Source organism: Mangifera indica, unplaced genomic scaffold (assembly GCF_011075055.1).
Source record: "Mangifera indica cultivar Alphonso unplaced genomic scaffold, CATAS_Mindica_2.1 Un_0005, whole genome shotgun sequence".
NCBI classification, from domain to species: domain Eukaryota; kingdom Viridiplantae; phylum Streptophyta; class Magnoliopsida; order Sapindales; family Anacardiaceae; genus Mangifera; species Mangifera indica.
In genome coordinates, this window is record NW_025401097.1 from 539,617 (window position 1) to 561,932 (window position 22,316).

General features: G+C 31.0%; 1 protein-coding gene across 1 annotated transcript; it reads right to left on the minus strand.

The window, feature by feature from the left end:
• Positions 1 to 346: 346 nt before the first annotated feature.
• LOC123205441 lies at positions 347 to 2,456 on the minus strand. Its single transcript, XM_044622391.1, has 2 exons — positions 2,013 to 2,456; positions 347 to 689 (listed from the first exon to the last, which is right to left on the minus strand). The coding sequence occupies exons 1-2, from the start codon at positions 2,292 to 2,294 to the stop codon at positions 519 to 521; spliced, it is 453 nt and encodes a 150-aa protein (XP_044478326.1). The 5' UTR covers positions 2,295 to 2,456; the 3' UTR covers positions 347 to 518.
• Positions 2,457 to 22,316: the final 19,860 nt, after the last annotated feature.

Genomic DNA, 22,316 nt, shown 5'->3' on the forward strand with positions numbered 1-22,316 from the left:
CATCCTGTTCATGTTTCCTCTCATAATTAGTTTGTAGATATATTTAGCACTTAGACCTTTCAGTGACAAACTTCATATGGGTAATGCATTACTACATCTCTCAATTATAGTAGAATCTGTCGCCATTATAAAAAAATATCTCGATATGATCTTCTTAATTATTTGTTTAATTATTTATATTTACTTCCTAATTGCATTGATTATATCCTTAATTGATTTTCTTACTTTACTATGAATATGCTAAGTTGTAAACACTTTTAAACAAAACAGTTTTTTTTTTTTTTTAATTTTATGGTATCAACCCTGATAATGTTGTTGGCAAAGAGTAAAGATGTCAACACTAGCCTAACATTATAGTATCACTTACTATTAATTTTTTCAGTTGCTCGACTCGACCCAATGATGTTAACAAATCCATTGAAGTTAAAGAGCCAGACAGAGAGAAAATGGAACTTTTGGTTTTAGCATTTTAAATAAAATACTATCTTTCGTTTCTTTGTTCTGAATTGGAAGATTTCTCAGTCTAAACCTAAACACTTGAGAAAAGCTTCTCGAGCAAGCCTGAAATAATGGCAGGGATGATAGCCCATGCTACTTGAACTTGAATCACTCTCTGTATTCTCTTCTCTAACTATTCTTTTACCTTTACTCCACACTATCTTCCCTTTAATACTCTGACTTTCTCCTACCTGCAGCCATTTTACAAACGTATTATGTTACCAATCCAATAACGTTATCATTACAGCAATTAACACCGTTAGTTTCTTTAAAAGAATTTTTGCTCCTATTTTTAAAATTTAACACTTTCGCCCTATTACTATAACTTTCTTTCTCTGGCAGTAGGGTTGGACTTAAGTCGAGCCAGCTCGAGCTCGAGCTCGGCTCAGCTCGGTTGGAGCCTGAAATGAGCCGGGCTCTGCTCGGCTCGATCGAGCTCGAGCCGAGCCCGAGCTGGCTCGGTATATATTTTTTTTAAATTTTTTATACAAAACGATGTCGTTTTGATCTATATATATATACAAAATGGTGCCGTTTTGATATGAAAAACAAGCCGAACCGAACCAAAAACGAGCCGAACTCGAGACGGCCATAAAAAACCCAAGCCGAGCCCGAGCTGGCTGCGAGCCGAGCTCGGCTCGGCTCGAATCCAGCCCTATCTAGCGGCGTATTAATTAATTGAATATTACATTTTGGCCATTAAAAATAATTCCCCAGCTCCTTCTCTGCCCCCACCCCTAAAAGATTCTCTTTAAAAACACATTCTAAATCATCAAAAGGTTTTTCACAACACGCTTTTCTTCATGCAAACTCAATAGCATCAAATCAGTTCTCTCATAATGTTATGGGTCCAAAAGCGTTTTCATTATGAAAAAATATAAACAAATTAAATAATAAGGGAAATCAAGATAAGGTCCACAAAGAATCTTCAATCACCCATTAATATAGAAAGCATGAAAGGATTTGACGTTATTTTATCTAATTTGTATCAGTTTCCTACGAAAATTAGCTTGTGTTTTATTGAAGTATAATAGATTTAAGCCCTTGTTTGGAAGCGCTTATCAATATTTTTATATATAAATAATACATAGATACACACATACATACACACACACACACACACACACACACACACACACACACACATATATATATACACACACACACACATATATATATATATACATATATATTTGTTTTTCAGAATGAAATTCATCTTGAAGAAGTGCTTCTGAAAATGGGAAAGTGCTTATTAGATTAAATTTTGCATTTATTCGCCCATTATGACAAAAAAAATATTTCATCTTCAAGTTGCTTTCAGTACAGTACAGAAGCTTAATTCACCACAAACACAATCAACTTTAAAAGTAAATTTTATGTTTTCGAAAATACAGAAAGCTATTTCAGTCAACGAAAACAGTTTCCATTTTGAGATTCAATACGGATTTAAGTTACCGTAAACTGAAATCATTCAACATTTTCTCGGCAACCAAGCAGAGAGCGAGCGTACGTACCTGAGAAGACTGGCAGCGGTGAGTGACAGTCGAGTTGAATTTAACAACCGGCTTCGCTTTGAGAGTCAAATCGGTCGATTCAGTTGACGAGGAAGAAGAGGCAGAGGAAGGAGAAGCTAAAGAAGAGTTCTTGGCGTGGCTGTTGCTGCTATTGAGATCTAAAGAGAAGATGCGGAAGCAGTAGAGGAGGACGATGAGGAGGAGGAGGATGAGTATCTGGATCCAGATGAGCCACGGAATCTTGAAGGTTTCGATGGTGAGTTCTTCGCCAAAATCGAGCATGCTGTGATATTTTGTATTTGTGTGGCGCGTTTGGGGGGTGAGAAAGAAAGAAAAAAAAATGAGTGGAAGGATAGGCGAGAAAATCTTTTTTGCTAGAGAGCTGGAGATGGGAGAGAGTTTTATTTAACGTTTTTGTGGTGTCGAGGAGGAGGGTGGACTCTGCAAAGCAGGATTAGTTTGAAGGGAAGTTTTTTTATTGTGGACTTTCACGCGTATATTACCGCGCGTGTAATTACTAGGTCGGCTGAGAATTGGGCGGTGCTTAAGAGGCTTATGATACGTAGGGTGTCTCTGGTCGAAACATTTTCCCTTTTATTCAAGGAATATTGAAAAAAATACCCTTTTTTGGGTTGTTTATACAATGTATCACACCATTTTTTCATTAAAAATTTATACCATAAAATATATATAATCTCTAAAATACTCTTATTGTTATCCAAAGTTTAAACTCAGTTAAATCTAGGATTTGGATATATAAAAAATTAGGGACTTTAATATGATAATGAAGAGTTTATAATCGAAATATAAAAGTGTTGATTGTGGCTATGATTTGATTGTGAATTTGCTCACTTGATCTGCAATAGGATAAAGTGAAGAATATGTAGGCAATATCATCTACAAGGCCATATCTCCTTGAGTCGCTTAGGCGATTTGGCCTAGAGTTACTGTTTACAGAATAGTTTTTTTCCTATCTATTAAACGCTTTTCCACTTGCCCATCTCCGATATATCAAATGCTTTGTGTTTTCTAATTACTAATATTTGTACTATTAACATCTATAACAGGTTCAGAAACCCACTAAAATAGATTTGAATTATAAATATGACTTGTATATATTTCAATATTTATGGAGTCATGACGTCTCGCACTATACTTTACCCCGTTATTATAAGCATTGGTTTGACTACTCCCAACATATTGGCTAAGTACACAGTAAATCTCATCATCATCATAAAATCCTGGAAATTTATCATTATCATCATCGTCATCACCCTTAGTGAAAAGCCTTTAATGACAAATTAATCTTAGAGAAGGGTGAATAGTATTATTAAAAAAATTAATCACAAACTTATCAAAAAAAAAAAAAATAATCAATCTATCCACAAGCAACAATCAAATAAATCAAACAAAGTATAAAGTAAAAAAGAAGAGTTGAGAGAATGCTATGGAGTTTTTGAGTGGTTCAGAGTTTTTCATCCCAAACTCTTACATCCACTTATTCAAACGATTGACTTGAAGTTTTCCACTTAAATCACTTTTAGATTACACTAGTTAATTCAAAACCACACCTTTTTACAATAGTAATATAAGATTTCGTCTATGTGTAATTGAAAAAAGAATTTTAAGTAGTATATGTCTTTAATAGACTAATTTTATTAATGTATACAAATGTTTCTCTTAAAGATTTGAGTTTGAGATTTCTAGAGAAAGATTGAGAGCTTGGAGATTGAAATAATGATGCTTAAATACTTTGGATATGTTCTCTAACCCTTTTGACTTTTAATCCAACTTGTTTATATAGCTTGAAGGCTTGAAAGATTCGTTGGGTTTATTTTAGTAGTCATTAACTTATGAAAATTGTGTTTTGGCCTTGAGAACATGACTGGAAAGGTGTCCTATATTTAGGGACGAACATCCTCTTATACATTTCGACTTTGGTGGCCTCAAATCAGACATCTAATGGTAAAATTTTTAAAATGCATCACTCAAGGATTGATATCCCTTTTACTAGACAGACATCTTGCCTTGCACCTTCAAAATTTCAAAATACTTTAAACATGAAAGGACAGGCAAGAGAACGAGTGTCCCACCATGTTAACTTTGTTGACCATCCCAAATTAGCTTTTGAATGCATTGGAGAAGGGATGTGCATCAAATGGTCGTCTTCCAAGCTTAGAGACAAAAATTCTTAAGAGCTTTAGACATACAATGACGTGTATGGAACAGACAAAGGAAACCCCATATTTTGGGATAGATGTCTCGTGTCTAAAAAATTAAAAACATAGAATTTGCCTATCTTTCGATCATAAAAATTTTATATCATGGATTTAATTAGTGTATTAAATATTAATTAACAATTTTAAACTTAGTTTTGATATAATTAAAACATCTATGGACTTAGGATTATAATCCTCATTCATATTGTCATCACCATGGTTACTCTTGGAAACCTTGAGGTTGTGCCTAGTCGTATGTTGGATGGTCCTCTCTTTCTTCGTTTTGAACCTTTTTGCCTTATTATTGTCTCTTCCTTTTATAAGACTCTTAGTAACATAAAGTTTTGTTGATCCATGTAAACTTTTTGCTTCTATCATCACATACTGAAGATTATCATCATCTTGAATCTTGATAAGACTCATTAATGGCTCACTAGTGATAAATGTGTGGATATTTGATTGATTTCAATCGATTATAAGACGATATTATATTTTTGTCACAAATCTTTTGAAATCAATACTTATGTCAATGCAAATCAGTTTCTTCTTCCTACCGACATATTTCATTACATTATCATCACTTGTATTTTATTGCTCTAAAAAACAAACCATAAATTTGGTTTTTTCCATTTTTTTCTTAAAACCTGCATCGTCAAACAAATATTGGATAATTGCAAGTTTTAGTGGGCACAAAAGGCAGGCAATCTCTCTTTTTCTTATAATTTTCAGATTTCATTAAGCTAATGAATGTTACATTTGCCCGTTTTCAATTAAGATCCAAGTCTTAGTTGAACTATGAATCAATACTACAACTACTTTTAACTATAAATATCAATATTTAACAATATATTAACATAAATTTACCATAAATCATCTACTTTCAATACATTTTTGGATTTCAACCATTGTACAAAAAAATATATAAGATAAGGGGTATGAATCAATACTTACTTGAATTAGGATTAATAATCTATAAGATCTCTGAAGAAAAATATTTTGTTTTTTAGTGTTAAAAAAGATGTTCCTTTTTTGTGTTTATATAGGTGAAAATAAGAGTATTTTAAAGTATTTAACAAACTTTATTATACAAATGTTTAATAGAAAAAAAGTACGACAGAACTGTATAAATGGCAAAAAGTGACATTTTTTTCAATATGGCTTTATTTAAAGTTGATTTGATAAATTATAATTCAAATATGATTTAACTTACATAAAACTGATCCTAATGTTATTATTCAATGTAAAATGCATTTATTATTATTAAAAAAATTATATACCTTTTACTATGATAAAAAATAATTTTAAAAAAATTATAATTAAACAAAAAAGAAAAGCAATTGCATTAGGACAAGAGCGCGTGTAAATTACGCATTCGCGTCCCGTAAGCTGCGTTAACCAGTTTCACGTGGGCGGGATCACGAAAACGACAACAAAGCAAGTACACTGTCAGCTCATAGTGATCTGACGTGAATCCAAATCTGACGGTCAAGATTAATTTTTGGTTCCACAATACTATGATCTAGTTACATCAACGGCCACCAAACATCATCCGATCAGCCACTTGTGTAGTAACTACAATGGGAACAAATTATTCATGAGAAAGGTTCCAGGCCTTACAAGACAGGCACAAAGACTGGTTTCTAGGGCCCATTACCCTTAATCACTGGGGGCCTAAAGTTTTTAGGGACACTTTCAAGAGTAGGGCCTAGCTGACGTATTTCTTGGCACCTTGTCTTTGTATGGAATAGGGATGGGAATTTGAATCCGATTTTAGGAGCTCCGACTCTCCCCAACCCTAATGGAGAGAAGATTCTCTAATAAAAACAAGAAAAGGGCAGGGATAGGATAAAAAAAATTCTCGTAATCGATGATGGGAATACATATGTCTTCGCCCCTTTCCACCCCGCCCCGCCTGGGCCCGGCCCCATCCCCGTCCCGGTCCCCATCTCCTCTCCATCTCACCCCCTAAATCTAATATACTAATATAATAATTTCTAGTATATTTTAATTAGTTTAATATTTTTAATTACAAATTCGTTAGTATTTCCTATGTAAACTGCTTTTAAATTAATTTTACTTTTAAAATTGATTATTGCAGGTTAGTTTTTAAACTATTGTTTTGTATCAACATGAAGAATTAATGATGATATCAACATGAAGAGCTACTAATGAAAAGATTGATTATTGCATATTATTAAATTTTGTGAAAACTTTGTATTTGAACTAAAATAACAATAAATATTTTGTAACTCTTGTAGTAAGTGATATTTTGGAAAAGTATAATTTATTTTATTTATTGAAATATAGGAAGGAATTAAAATTTATATTTATGGGTATGAGGAGGGGATTTTTCCCTGTGAGAACGGGGACAGGGACGGGGACGGGATGAGAAGGGGATTTTTTCCGACGAGGACAAGGAGGAGATTTTTTCTTGTGGAGACAGGGAGGAGATTTTCCTTTGCGGGGAGGAGACGGGGATTATTTGTTATCCTCGTAACGGGGACAGGCCGGAGACGGGGATGGGGATTGATATCCCCTCCTGCCCCTTCCCATTGCCATCTCTAGTATGAAAGTATGCTAGCTTCTTATAAAATTTGAAAATTATTAAAATAAAAAAAAATTATTGGGTTTTTTTAATATTTTAATTACATAATTTTAAGAAATGTTTATTAATTATATACACTTTAATTTTTAATCAAACTCTCATAACATGAGAGCATAATCTTAAACATATCAAATTAATGAATCTCTAGTGTCCACTAGTTTTTAACAAGATAAATTTTAATGATCAATTGTTAATTTCACTTTCATTATATTGTTTGTTTTAAACACATAATTTTTATGATTTTGTTTTTAAGATGTTAAAATATATATTTTAAATATATTATTTCAGTTAGAATATATTTGAATAGATTTCAAATATATTATTTTGTATTAGAATATATTTTAAATACATTATTCTCTAAGTTAGTAGATATTCTAAACATATATTTTTCCTTTTTATATTATTGTATATTAATTATATTAATTTATAAATTCATGTACTATTCAAATAGTTGAATATATCATAAATTATAATTTATTCATATTTTAACAGTCAAAAGGGTAAATTTATGTGTAATAAAACAAAATATTAATTTATACACTAATAATAATATGTCATCATATAATCGGATAATTTTTTTTTAATTTAAAATCATTTAATCACATATGATACATCACCGTTCATATGTAAATCAGTATTCATTGATAATACATATAGTTTTTATTGTTTAAAAAAACACATTTGATAAGTTAAAAAATATCCAAAATTATATATACTTAAGGAACTCTCTCTTTCATGAATTGATCTCTAATACATGGTTCCCTCCATGTTAATGCCTACAATGGGGACTTCAATTGGGCATGACTCATGACATGTGAACTTTTCATACACAAGCTCTTTTATACAGATATATCTAATGTTGTTATATCCTATTCAATTATGTTATATCACATTTACATACTTGGTATTGTGTTTCTTTTTTTTTTTAAAGTCCAATAGTAACCTTGAAAATCCTAGTAGTAAGCTTCAAGTATTAATAGGAAAATGAAAGTTATGTTCAAAATCAAGGAAGCTTTAGGATCCAACTTTGCTTTTTATTTTGAAAATTCCATAGTGGTTCAACTCCAATGTATATAGTAATTAATTTAAGGCTAATTAATTAAAATAGCTATTTTAAAAGGTCTATAATAATTAACAACTTGAATCCTAGACCATGTAGCTGTCAAACAATGGTGTAACAAAAATGCCCCTATACATAAAACAAATTTTTGTTGCAACTCTCCCATTTTAAAAAATTCATCCCAATCCCTTCCAACATTGTTACAATCAATATCTGATCAAAATCAACTGTTTATGTTCATTGTATACTTTTTACTATAAAATATTGTGTTTTGCTCTTATTTGATAGATTTGATGGTTTTTGTAAGAAAGTTTAGGTTTCAAGATTTGATGCTTGTATTGATGATTAAGTTGTGATTGTAATTAAGATTTGATTTTGGATTGTATTTTCATGGGAATAAAAGAAATTTGATCAATTACAAGTAATATTGGATATTTATGGAATGGATTGGTGAAGTTTGACATAATACACTCATCTTCGAAGAAAGTTTAGTGTATTTAACGTTAAAAAAGGGTAAAAACAACCTCATTATCTACGGGGTTTAATGGTTATTATGTTTAGCACATTAAGGATTAATGTAATTATGTTTGATGTATCCAGGGGAGTTAGTGTATTTCACTAAAGTTTAGCCTGAATAAATATGTTAGAAGCCTGAATGCGATCTTCACTTCTCCAATATTAGCCCATTTTCCCCAAGATATAAGAGTACAATAATACACTGACAATGCCCCAAGTAAAGATTGATTTCAATATATGGATTTAATTTGTACAATAATTTGCTGGAAGCTTTTACATTTGAGGCTATAGTGTTGAATTAGAAAATGCTTTGAAAAATGAAAAATAAAAATGTATATATATTTTTTAAGTGTATAAATAGATATATATAAAATATGTTTTGTTGAAAATAAATAATTTTAAATTAGAAATAAAATAACAACAATGATACACTAACACATATACCAAAAGTTGCATCATTTATTCATTTGTTGTGGTACAAGAGCTGATAATATCCATTGAATTCCCTTACCTATAATGGGATTCATGTTTGCATTCATTGGATTGATTTAAATTCCATGTGAAAAATGTGTTGCATGTTCTTTAGTGGATGCCAATCTTTGAAAGACAGAAGAAAAATGTGCATTTTGATGGTCTGGGAAAAACCTGGGTGTTCTTCTTGATGAGTCATGTAATCTCTTTCCTAGTCATCAGAAAAAGGGGTAGGATAGGATGATATTTTGTATACAAACTTTTTATATAAACTCTTTTATTTAAATTGATGTGCTCTAAATTTATAGATAACTTTAAAAAGGAATAATATTAGTTTTGTAAGAAATAATTTACATTGATGATTTTTGTATGTAACATTAATCAAACAGATTGCATCTCATTGCGCATAAAATAAATAAAGAATTATAAAAGAAAATTTGATTTCATAGACATTGACCCCATTTGATTTAGCAGAGATATATTAAGTTGTAAGTCTTTCAATTGTTATTTGTAAACTAGAATACTAAATCTAATCATATTAGATACTAGATTTTAAAATCCAAACTAATATAATATAAAATAATATTATGTGTACTTATAATGAATGATAATTTGAATATTAACGTATCATTATATAATTAAATGATATTTTATTCTTATTTTAAAATCATATTTTATTTTTATTTTAAAATCATTAATCACATATACATATAGTATTATTGTCCAATTTAATGTATGAAAAAAACTAAAATCATATAAGATCCAATATAATTTACACAAAGTTAAAATCCAATAAAAATTCAGTAAATTGCATTCAGTTGAATTGATTTTTTCTAAATCTAATTCCTATTATATTGTTTAAACGTAGGAAATGATTATGTCCAAAATTTTAAAAAATAATTCATTGTAGAGAAACATAAATTAAGTTGGTTATCCTTTAAAAATATAACATAATAAATGATAAAATCAAACTATGTAGGTATATGTTCAATATATAAAATTGGAATATAGAGTATATATCATTATGTGATTGCATAATAAATGATAAATTATCTGTATACCTATTTTGTATAATTAAAGTGTGTACATATAATATTACTTTAAATAATAATAATCTTCAATATGATAAATCTATCAAGTATAAAAACTAAATATTTATTATTTAATAATATAGACTAATTTTAATAAATAATTAATAATAAAACTATGTGTACATATTTTTTGTATACAAGATAATATGTCATTATTTGATTGAATGATTTTGAATTAAAAATAAAATAATACTCAATCATATGATGACACATTATTTATATATATAAATTGTATAAAAAAATGTATACACATAATATTACTTAATGATTAATTTCTCAATACCATATATATGTAAGTATAAAAACTAAATGTTTATTATTTAATAAAATAAACTAAAATTTTAAAGTTGGATGGGTTTGGAATATGTATGAAAGTTTGTGTCATCGAATTATGTTTGTATCATGTTAGTTTAGGGTTTCGAAGACCTCTAGTCATCTTAACTTGAATTAAAATCATATTGAAAAATTTCACCCCTAACTAGAATTGAACTATGTTTAAGTTGACTTAACATAACCCAAATTGCCCCAAAATTGTTCATTTTTTTCACTCTCGTAATTGTTTTCAGTATTACATTTCTTCCCACAATTACTCCAATGTAGTATTAACAAAACATATAACATAAAACTTTGTCTTGTTTATATTTGACCCAAAAAAATTATATATCAAGAACATTTAAAATATTTCAATAATCTTAATAACCAAATTTCATTCTCACTACCCACAAATAAAATAAATTTTTTAAATGAAAACCAAGATTAATTGGAGTAATCACAACTATTTGGAGATATAACTATATATAATATGTAAGGATTTTGTCTAGTTTTAATACTTGTTCTTTAACATTTCTTTAATCTACTTTTGACAAATCCTACTATAGTAACATTTTTCTAAATATTCAAGTTAGTTTGGGTAAATCTAAACACAACCTAATTTAGTTTTGAGTCATGATGAGTTAACCCAAACTGGAGTTCCTTTAAAAAAACAAGTTCAACCATGATTCAATTTTTTTTGTATCTTGTCATGTTAGGTTAACAAGTCACGTTAAAAATTTCTAACTCTAGTTTGAAATTGGATTTACTTTATAAATTTGAATCTAGTCCAATTTGATTATACAAATTCAAATTTGATCCATTTAATTATATTACCAATCAATCAATAAAAATTCAACTTGTATTTTGTACAACTCAATTTTCGTTCAAAAAAAAATCTCAAATCCTACATACGACTAAAAAACAATATCATTTTCATTCCATTATGTTAAAAGGTATTTTTAGCTGGCAAAATTTTTGTTTGAGAAACTTATCTTCAAAGTGAACCAACCTAAAGTGATTACAACTAGCAATTAGTAACAGGACCAACAATTCAAGATGCCTCTTGATGACAAGGGATGTGAGTAGATTTTCTAGCTCAATGAAGAAAAGAGACCTCTACTTAATAAAATCTTTCATAAGGATTTTTTTTTTTTCTCTTTTGTAATAACAACAAAAAACTAGAATTCCACATCAACTAAATATATCTCTAGCATGATAGAAAATAGTATTTGCCTAATGTCGATTTTCTCTTGAACACTGAACTCAATTACTTTGATCACTTAGGTGCTTATTGCATTTTGGGCAAATGCTATGAATAGAATTTTCTTCATACATTATGGGATGTGACATTTGTTGATGCAAGTTATGATCTAAATGCCTAGAACGTATTCCAAGAGTTTGCAGTTGGCCACATTTTCTTAAGAGGTCTAATGAACATTTAGGTGGTCATGTAGATCTAACTTACAAGTCTAGTGATTGATGTTATCTTACTTCTTAAAACCAATTATAGCACCAATACTTAGGGCTTTGAGCGATTGTTATCCTTCGATTTGGATTCCTTTTTCGTATATTGAGAGATGTTATCTGCTTGTCACTATTATGTACCTTAGGCTTGACAATTAGGCCACCTTGCATGTTGTAGTTGAACATTGAGTCACTATAGGGTGGCAAGATATTGGTCATATTTTAATAAGACTAAGAATTTAGTTGCTCTTTCTAGTAAGAATTAGTTACTAGTCATTTTTGAGAATTGAGATTCATTTTGTGCCACTAGTAGAAACAAGGTCCCTGGATTTGCCATTAGGTGGCATGCACCATTGGTTGATACATTGATGATTAATGTTATGAGTTGAGATGCGACCCATGAATATTCGATTAACTTTGTGATTTGAGTAGACTTATGTTAAGAAATGATATGTGAATGAGAGGAGCAGTGCACTTTTGATGATGCCTACTAATTGTGCTTCTCAAGTTGAACTCTAAGCCATGAAAGGCATGCATGTCATGAGTTTTGACCTCTTTTATGTGTATATCCCCTATTGGTTTCTTGTGCTTGTATGCATAGTAATGATTGTATGAGGTCTCTTATGGGGGTTCCTTCGTATAGGAGTTTGAAAGAAATGTTTTGCCCAAATTGGTAAATTAAGGGGATTTATTCATCTACTAGTAAGCGTTAAGGGAAGCAGAATGCTAGTGATTGATAATAAACTTATACGATTGTCAAGAGAGAAATAAACCTTTTTTAATTTAGTAATAAAAAAACAAACAATCACAATAAAAATAATAATAATATAACAATAAAAAAATCACCAAAGAATGTCTTTTGAATCAAGGGATTTTTATAATATAATTTCAAATAGATTAAATAGGATTTAGTAGTGTTTGAAGGCTTCATCATGCAAGTTTTGTCTCAAATTTGTTTTTGTTTCCTTTGTCACTTCAACTAGGCTTTTCTCATTCACACATGGGTTCTATGTTGTCACTTATTGTGAGAAGGTTTTAGGTGGTCTCACAGATACTAGCCTAAGTGAATAGGTTGAATGAAAGAAAGTGTTTTAGAGAGGAAATTTTCTCTTCTTTTGGTGAAGGAAGGCTCGGTTACTTGGGGTTATGAGATATCCCTCAATTGTATGAGACATCTCATAAGCCCGATCCATACCATTTACATTCCACCCCTGAGATTTAGATTATTTCACTTTGGCCCATAAGCCTTTGATTTATATCTTTAGGCTCGACAATGTGTTTAATATTACACATTTTCAAATATCAAAATTCACCGTATTTAGGAAATCTTGAGATGATTCACTCTTTGTACATTGAATGCAAACTTTTAGAGTCATAGCTAACAACTATTTATTGTAGTGACCTATAGGTTATCTAATAAGTTGACACTAAATAAGATCATGATTAATATTCGATTAATCATCCCTTTATTTGTGGATCATGGTCAATCTCTAACAAGACATCATAATCACCTAGCAAATAAAGAATTAACATTAAGTTGATTATACCTTTCAATGGTACAATTACTATGTAATCAAATCTTTTTATTATACTGATATCTTATCAAGGTTAAGACATAAAAATAGTCTATAAATCAGTTTTCTAAAATTTTTTATTTGATTTTTGAAGCAACAACTGAGTATTATTAGATTTAGGCACCAACCCTAATCCCATGTAGTTACAAATTTAAATGATTACAATCACCCAACAAGTAGTACCATGAGATATTATTCTTCTATATCTGGGAGTGATGAATATTTTATTGATTCACCATAACTTTTTTACACTTCTCAACATAGGCAATAACTACTGTATTGATAGCCCTTAGAAAGAAATTGTGTTAAGCTAGCGTCAGACTAGACCTATTTGTATATGAAACATTTCGGTAATTCAATTCTAAAGATCACATACACCACTGCCCATAGAAGAATCTATTCTATAGACACTACGGTTTTTATCTATTATCAAATTTTTTGGCAAGTTAGTTTGGTAAACATGCAATCAACATGTATTTATGTGTTGTGTCAAGTTGATACAGACAACTTTGACATGTGAAATTTGTAGCTACCTTTTAGTAACATCATTCAACATAATGATAATTTTATCACATTATCTGTGCTTTTGGTTAGAATAATAATGAGACTATAAATGCTTTTAGATTGGTTACCATATGTGTTCATAGGGTTTTTATAATCTAGTTACATTTTATGACCTCGTCATAACTCTACCACTCTAAGGGTATTCATCATACATATATAACTACATACCTTCACATGTAATAACTGATGAATTATTTCCATTTTATCATTAATAAATATGATACATTTTGAGATGAAATTACATAAATAGCCCCTGACAATTGGCTTTAGAGCACGTCCTCTAACACTTTCCTCTAGCGCCAAACTGTTGGTGAGATTTATTATCATTAACTAATATAAATAATTTAGAGTTTTGCATAAATTATGTTAGTGTATCAATGTTGAGGATCAAATAAGAGACCTTGATATCTACTAATGGTGATGTAAATTAGATGTAGTGAAAAGCTAAACATGAAGTGATTTTTTAAAAATGATTTGACCTGTTACTTTGAGAGATTATTTCTACAGTTATAGTATTAATAATTATTTTGGAACTATACTTCAACTGAGGTATGAAATCCATTAATTTTTTTGACTTCTTTTAAAGGGCGGCCAGACCAGACTAATTCCACTTAACCAAGCCCAAAGAAAATATTGTTTTGCTGATTAAATTTCAAGAATCTAGCAATGAGAGTCTTCTTTATGAAGTGCTTTTTTTAAGGAAAATTACTATTGGCAAAAACATTTAAAATTCCTCAAGGATTGAAAAAACAGAAGGGTTTATCCTCTTCCTACTAATTTTATAACATTTTGTAACAGTTTTTCAATATGCCTCATCTTTCTTCTATCTTTCTCTTTCTTTTTCTCTTAGTTAAATTACCCCTGACTACTTCTGTAGCTTAGTGCTTCCCGATGAGGTGAGTATTAAATTTTGTTGACCAGGGTTTGATTCTCCCTTTTTTTTTTTTTAATTTTAGATTGATTAAAAATTGTATTTTACAAATATTGGACAGCGGGCAATTTACCAAAGTTGAAATTGTGACAAACATTCCAAGTTTCATATTCCATCTTCATGAATTAGTTCAAACACACAATCTTTCAGAATGTGGAAGCCGACTCTCATTCTTTGGACCAACCTTTGATTGAACAAAAATGGGTTTGTCACTCTTCTGTTTCTTCACATACACCGAGAGAAAAAGTTGCGATAGCAAGCCTCTCCCTGGCTAGGGAGGCTCTAGGACAAGGGAGCGACGGTCAATTATTTACTTGGGGGATTTGTATTGATTTATATAACACAGAAACGAAAAACCTGGAAATGTGAAAAAGAAAATATTAAAAAGTATTTTCTAAAAAAATATAGAAAATAAAAATATGAAAAAATGTATAAATATGAAAAATATAAAGTTTTTTTTATAAATACCAAATTTTATAAAAAAAATAACAAATTGTATTTTTTAAAAATTAATACAATAATTTTTTAGTACCAATAAAGTGTGCATTAACTAACTTGTTTTATAAATCCAGAATCAAATAAATAATATATATCAAATTTGATTTAGTCAATTTGTTTAGAACTCACTAATAGTACGAGAAGCCAATGATGGAGAGGAGAGAAGCTTTAGATAATGGAGAGGGAAGACAAAATTAAAGTTAAAATTTAAAATTATAAAGAAAAATGATACATGAATTCAATTTTACATCAATTAAAAAATAAGAAAAAGAAACGCATTTCAAATTTTTTAAATATTTTGAAACCATCCAGAAACATTTTGTACCAATTTCAGAGTATTTTGAAAATGAAAACATTTTCAAAATGTAAAAATCCACCATGAGATAATTTTCCATGCTTCCTAGGTATTGATTGATCTTTGTGTCCTACAAGTTCGCTAAGTACACTCACCCTTCTGAGGGGCAACAAAGGAAAGGTTAGAACTATTCCTCACATCGTGAAATTGATCCAAGTCCTGGCAAGCAAAGCCAAGATCTATTTCATGATATTGTTTGCTAAGTGTGGAGAGCTTTTCTTTAAGATTTTTGAAGGAAGGTTTTGATATGGTCCCAAGGAAAGCCTTCTCAAACTTAAGTAAACAAATAAGATTCTCTTTGGGTGAGAATGAACCGCAATAGTTTGGATAAAAATAGACTTCCTTTCTTAATGCACTTGACAAAATTTAAATAAACAATTGTTATCAACTTTTCCTAAACTTAGGACCACAGCTTTTTAAAGTAAAGATTAACTCAAATAACTTACTGCAACTACTAGTTCCATGCATACACGTGGTCATTAACCAATACAAACAACCTCAAGCATTATCCAAGTACTTACAATTCTTCATAGGAACACGTTGGGATCGTTGCCTCTTATCAGTACCCCCTTCTTTCACTGGATACTTGTCCTCAAGGTCCATTGAACAGAACTTGTCCCGCAGCTCAATAGTATTATCCGATGTGGCATCTTCTGTAGGAAGTCTTTGCCATTTGACCAAACTTTGCTCAATAAATTTCAATCCTTGTTTCGTCCAACGCATGTCCAGTATAGCTTCTGGCTTAATAACAATTATGCCCTTATCAGTAATAGGTGGTAAATCAATATTGGCTGCACATGATTCACCCAACTTCTTTTTATGTAAGGAGATATGGAAAATGGGGAGAATACAAGACCTCTTTAGAAGCTTGAGTTCACATGCCATTTTGCCCACACGTTTCTCAATTGAATAGGGCCTATAAAATTTGTTGGCCAATTTTTGATATGCACATTTAAATACTATTTGTTGTCGATAAAGATGTAACTTTAGGAAAACTAAGTCCCCTTCTTGGATTTTGATGTCGCGCCGCTTAGCATCAGCTACCTGCTTCATTTGATTACTAGTCGCATGCAAATTGTCTTTCAATTGTTACAGTAAGACATTTCGTCAAAAATGATTTTGATTAACTTCACTAACTGGGGCTTTTCCCACCTGGTAGTGACGAATAATTAAAGGCAGACGACCATATAATGCTTGGAAAGGTGTCATCCCTATAGATGTGTGATAAGCTGTATTATACCAGAATTCAACCCATGGAAGAAGATAACTCCAATTTTATGACTATTGGTGGACAAAGCAACAGAGATATTACTCCAAGCACCTGTTGACGACTTCTTATTGTTCATCCATTTATGGGTGGTAGGCAAAACTCATCTTCAGCTGTGTTCTTGATAACTTGAAGAACTCACACCAGAAGTTGCTAATAAAAACAAGGTAACGGTTTATAATAATAGATCCAGGCATCCTATGGAGCTTAACCACGCCCTCCACGAATTTTTCAACTACTATTTTAGTAGTAAATGGATCAGACAAAGCCAAGAAATGTTTTGACTTACTGAGGCAATCTATCACAACTAAAATGGTATCCTTGCCATTGGATGGGCAAAGTCTTTCGATAAAATCCATTGTGATATCTTTCCATACTTGGCATGGAATTGGTAATGGTTGAGAGAGACCCGTTGGCGTTAGTGTTTCAACCTTAGCTCGTCGGCAAACATCACAGGAAGTGACACAATTTTTTACCACTTGATAGATAGATGGCTAATAAAATTGTTGGGCAATTCGTTTAAATGTCTACAGAACTCTTGAATGGCCACCAAACAGAGAATCATGGAATTCTCATAAGAGCTAGTTAACTATAAGAGAGTTGGGAGGTCCCACTACACAATTTTTGTTTAATACGAGCCCATTACGCCAAGTGTAAGGAGCTCCTAGCTTTTCAATGGCTATCTTGCCAATTTTTTCCATATACGGATGCCCATCAATTGCGCCTTTAATCTTATCCCATAATTGAGTCTATGAAACAAACAAAGCATTAAGATTGGGCTACCCTTCACTCGTGAGGGGGCATCTGCTAAATAATTTTCTTGACCTGGTTTATAGAGTATTTCATAATCATAACTAGTAGCTTCGCCACCCATTTTTGTTGCTCTAGCGCCATCATACGTTGCTTCCATAGATATTTGAGGCTTCTTTGGTCTGTCTGAATGTAAAATTTTCTGCCTAATAAATATGGTTGCCAAATTCGTATGGCTTCAATAATGGCTAGTATCTCTTTGGCATATGTAGAACATGTCAATTTTGAAATCCCTAAGGCTTGGCTCATGAAGGCAATCAGCTTACCTTGTTGAGTTAGAACAACACCAATTCCTTCCCCTGAAACATCAGATTCAATAAAAAAGGGCTCATTAAATTTAGGCATAACAAGAATAGGAGTGGAAGTCATAGCCCGTTTGAGGGATTCGAATGCAGTTTCTGCTTCTTCCATCTACCCAAACTGTCATTTCTTCAAAAGATTGATGAGTGGGTGAGCCAATGTACCATAATTGCGAACAAATTTTCTATAGTAACTTGTAAGGCCCAAAAACCCATGTAATTTAGTAATATTAGTAGGTCTAAGCCAATCTTAATCCACCTTTACTCTAAGAGTAATAATATGGCCCAAATATTCCAATTCCTATTGACCGAAAACACATTTGCTAGTTTTGATAAACAAATTGGCGATGCCTTAGAATTTCAAAAGCTTGTTGAACATGGTCAAGATGCACGATCCAATTAGAGTTATAGATCAAAATATTATAAAAAAAACTAGTATAAATTTACGAAGAAATATAGAATTCATAATAGCTTGAAAAGGTGGATGAAGCATTGTAAAGACCAAATGACATAACTAAAAATTGGTAATGACCATTATAAGTACAAAAAACAGTTTTAGGAACATCAGGTGGGAATGGGAAGATGCCCCATGAAATTCATCTTGCATGTCCTCAATTGTGGGAATGGGAAATCAGTCTTTGATGGTGATGCATTAAGGGCACAATAATCAATGCAAAAGTGTCAGGCACCGTTTTTTTTTTAATTAACAAAATAAGGGATGAAAAATGATTGGTACTTGGTCTTATAAGCCCCAAGTTTAATATGTCTTTAACTTGTTTCTCAATTTTAGCTTTTAAAATAGACATACCTATAGAGTCGTACATTGATTGGTTCTATGCCTTCTTTAAGGTGGATGCACTGGTCAACCTCTTTTGCTGGGGTTAGGGTAGCTGCTCAGTCTTTTTGAAAATGTTAAAATAGGCTTCCAATACTTGCTGCATATCTACGTGAATATTTTGTCGTGGCATTTCTTCTAGTGAGTGCAAGCAAACTACAAATGTTGAGCTTCCTTGTCTTACTTCCTTAGAGACTGCCTTCAAGGATATAGGTTGAATGAGTTGTGCATTTGTTCCTTGTAACCTTCAAGTCTAAACTCCCCATTTGAACTTTATTATCATTTTTTTTCCAATTACAAACAACCAAACCTAATTGCTTTAACCATTGTATGCCCAATATCCAAGCCAATTACTGGTAAAAAATAAAGGGTAAGGAAAAAAGGGAATTCCTTGAAGGAGGACATGCACCTACTCAAACCTTCCTTGACATTATAGTGGATTTCCATTAGCCACCCACACATTGAATGGTTCAGTGGGAACCACAGGTAAATGAAGCAAATCAGCCACCTTTTCACTAATAAAATTATGAGTAGAACCATTGTCAATAAGCACAACAATGTCATAATACCCCACTTTAGCCATGACTTGCATAATTCGGGGAGTCAACTAACCAGTCAACATGTGTAATGATATCTCTAGTTTCGTTGGATATCGTGTACTGATTCCTTTGCCTCTTCATTAATCACCTCATCACACTTAATATTGCTCACACTAGTACATCTTTCAAGCAGTAAAAGTTGTGGTCCTTGGCATTTATGACCCACAATGAACTTGTCATTACAAGTAAAGTAAAGACCTTGGGCTCACCTTTTCTGCATTTCTTCCTATGTCAGACATTTTATTGGAGATGTTAGGTTGGATTTCACGAGGGTAGAAAGATCCTGCTGCGATCGATTGGATTACGACAGTCACATGAGCCTCTGCTGGTGAAGGAGTTGGTCATCCCGCATTTGTGCAAGACCAATGGCTTCCTTCAATGATTTTGGCTTAAACATTCATATGCCTTATACTATTTCTGGCTTGAGTCCTCCCATAAAAGTACCTATTAATTCCTTTTGCGTCTACCCCGTGCACTTGGTTACCCAACCTCTCAAACTCCTTTTGGTAGTCTCGTAAGGAACTTGCTTGTTTGACCTTTGATAGTGACTCATCAAAGTCCTCACATTCTGGAGGTTTAAATCAAGCCCATAACTCTTCCTCAAAGATTGCCTATGCCACTAATCGTCTCTCCTCCACGAACCTCAACACAACCATTGCCACCATTGGTTAACTTCTCCCTTAAGATGGAATGATGCTAAGAAACGTTTTGTGCTTCCATGGTGCCTTGATACTCAAAGAATTGATCAATGCGGTTGAACCACTCAGTGGGGTCATTGTAGGAGTATTTCAGAAACTTGACCTTAGCCAACTTGGATGGAAGAAACTATCAACCTTCGTTTGTGTCCACTTTGTTTTTCGCTTAGTTTTTGCAATAATGACCATCGCGATCATTGATGTTGTTGTTGTAGAAGCTTATTTGAATTAGAGCTATAAGAAAGTGAATGTCAAAGTTGTTTTTCTAAATAAAAACCTTAGTAAAGAAGTCTGTATGGTTCAATAAAATTTATCAAAAGTATAAAGGATGAAATTTTTAGTATGTAATCATGAGAAATCTATCTATGGTTGAAATAAACTTCTTGAGAATGATATTTAAATAAAATGCACTTCTTATGGCCTCATAAAGAATAATTTGGATCAATATAGAAATATGAAGATCAATTGGAGCAAATTTTTCTTTATGACATGGTTCAATATGTTGATAATGACAATATGTCAATTTTATCTAAAACTTATGATGTGAAATATCTTCAAAATACATCATTTATTCTTGATATTGAGATCCATTATGAAATGGCTCATGGAGTTAATGGTTTTGATTATTGGGTTATAGTTTAAGAGGTAATAAGATACTTACAAAAGATCAAATATTTTGGTGGTTGTAAAGATAAGCTAAAGTTCATTTTTTAGATACATTATTATACCCGCTAAATAGGTCATATTTGAAAAAGTACTAAGCAGTCATTTGTCATAATATCAACCATAGACATTTAATTTGTAGCTTACTATAGGGCAGCTTCTTAAGCGTGTGGTTGATGAATTACTTAGTTGAATTATTTTGTGTAGATTTTATCTACCATGATAGCAATGCAATTAGATAAAATACCACTAGTAGATTGAGACATACAAGAAAAAACATATTATAGTTAGAAACCTCAGAAAGAAATGAGACATTACGCTAAAATATAAAATACAAAGTTGATAAAAATTAAACCCCTAACCAAAGGAATAAGATTTGTAACCTATAAAGTCATGTTGAAATATGAGAGCATTTAAGGTCTTTTGATATCTAGGATTAGTAGGAGTTTTTATTATCATTATTTTTATTGATATATTTTGTTACTTATTATTTATTTATTCATTGATTATGATCATATTAACATATTTATTTGTCTATGAATGTATGCGCATATATATGGTTAAGGTACAACATGTGTCTCAAGATAAGGTTTCTCTTGAGTATGATAGTTGTATGTGTATATTTCATGAGTCTCGAGTAAAGTTAAAATATACAGACTTTGTTGGAAGCAAAGAAATTTCTCTTGTTTCTTTTGAAACATAAAGTTAAAGAGAAATCATAATGAGGACTAACAGATATATAACATATATTTGTGATCACTTTGTTAGAAGATATTTCTGTCACACTCCTAGATTTAATCCGTGTTGATTTGATTATTAGTAATTGTGATCAAATATAATCTTATATTGATAGAGAATATAAATAATGTCTCGGTTTATTATTAATAGTCATAATAATTGGATTATTTATTAAAGTGTAATTTATCTTTGGACTATTTTGTTTGCTAAAATAGTGGTCACTTAAAGTTAAAAATGTTAATTACCCGAGAGTCAAAAATTGTTTTCTTTTCTTTAAATAAAATAAAATAATTAATATTGCTTAAGTGAAAGAATGTTAGAAAATTTCTAATATAGGTTAACATTAATTATGTTTTTGGTTTAATAAAACTAAGTAATTTGATAGTCCAATGCCAGTTTACAGATTAACTTAGATGATTAATAAAAATAAATTCAATACACTTAGAAGTTATGATCTGGGTGGACAGTATAAATGTAGGTTTGAGATTTATTAGACCTTAATGGAGGATCAATTAACCCACTATAAATTGGTTAAGTCCTTACTCTAAAATTTAATGTAGTATGAGTGTAGTATAATTTGTCTATATAAAGTCATCATTCAGGAAGATTTCTAAAATGGAAAACCAAGTTACATTGAAAGTTGATCTCGACAAATAATTTCAAATGATTTATAAAAGTTTTATGTATTTAGATTATAGGACGATCTAAGTAATTTTAAAATTTTAAAGTTTAATTTAA

What these genes read in the sequence shown, in the direction of transcription:
- LOC123205441 (XM_044622391.1), bottom strand. Translation starts at nt 2,294, where the DNA reads ATGCTCGATTTTGGCGAAGAACTCACCATCGAAACCTTCAAGATTCCG. An exon ending in ACCGCTGCCAGTCTTCTCAG is followed by an intron (nt 690 to 2,012) that starts GTACGTACGCTC and finishes AAATGGCTGCAG; the next exon opens with GTAGGAGAAAGTCAGAGTAT.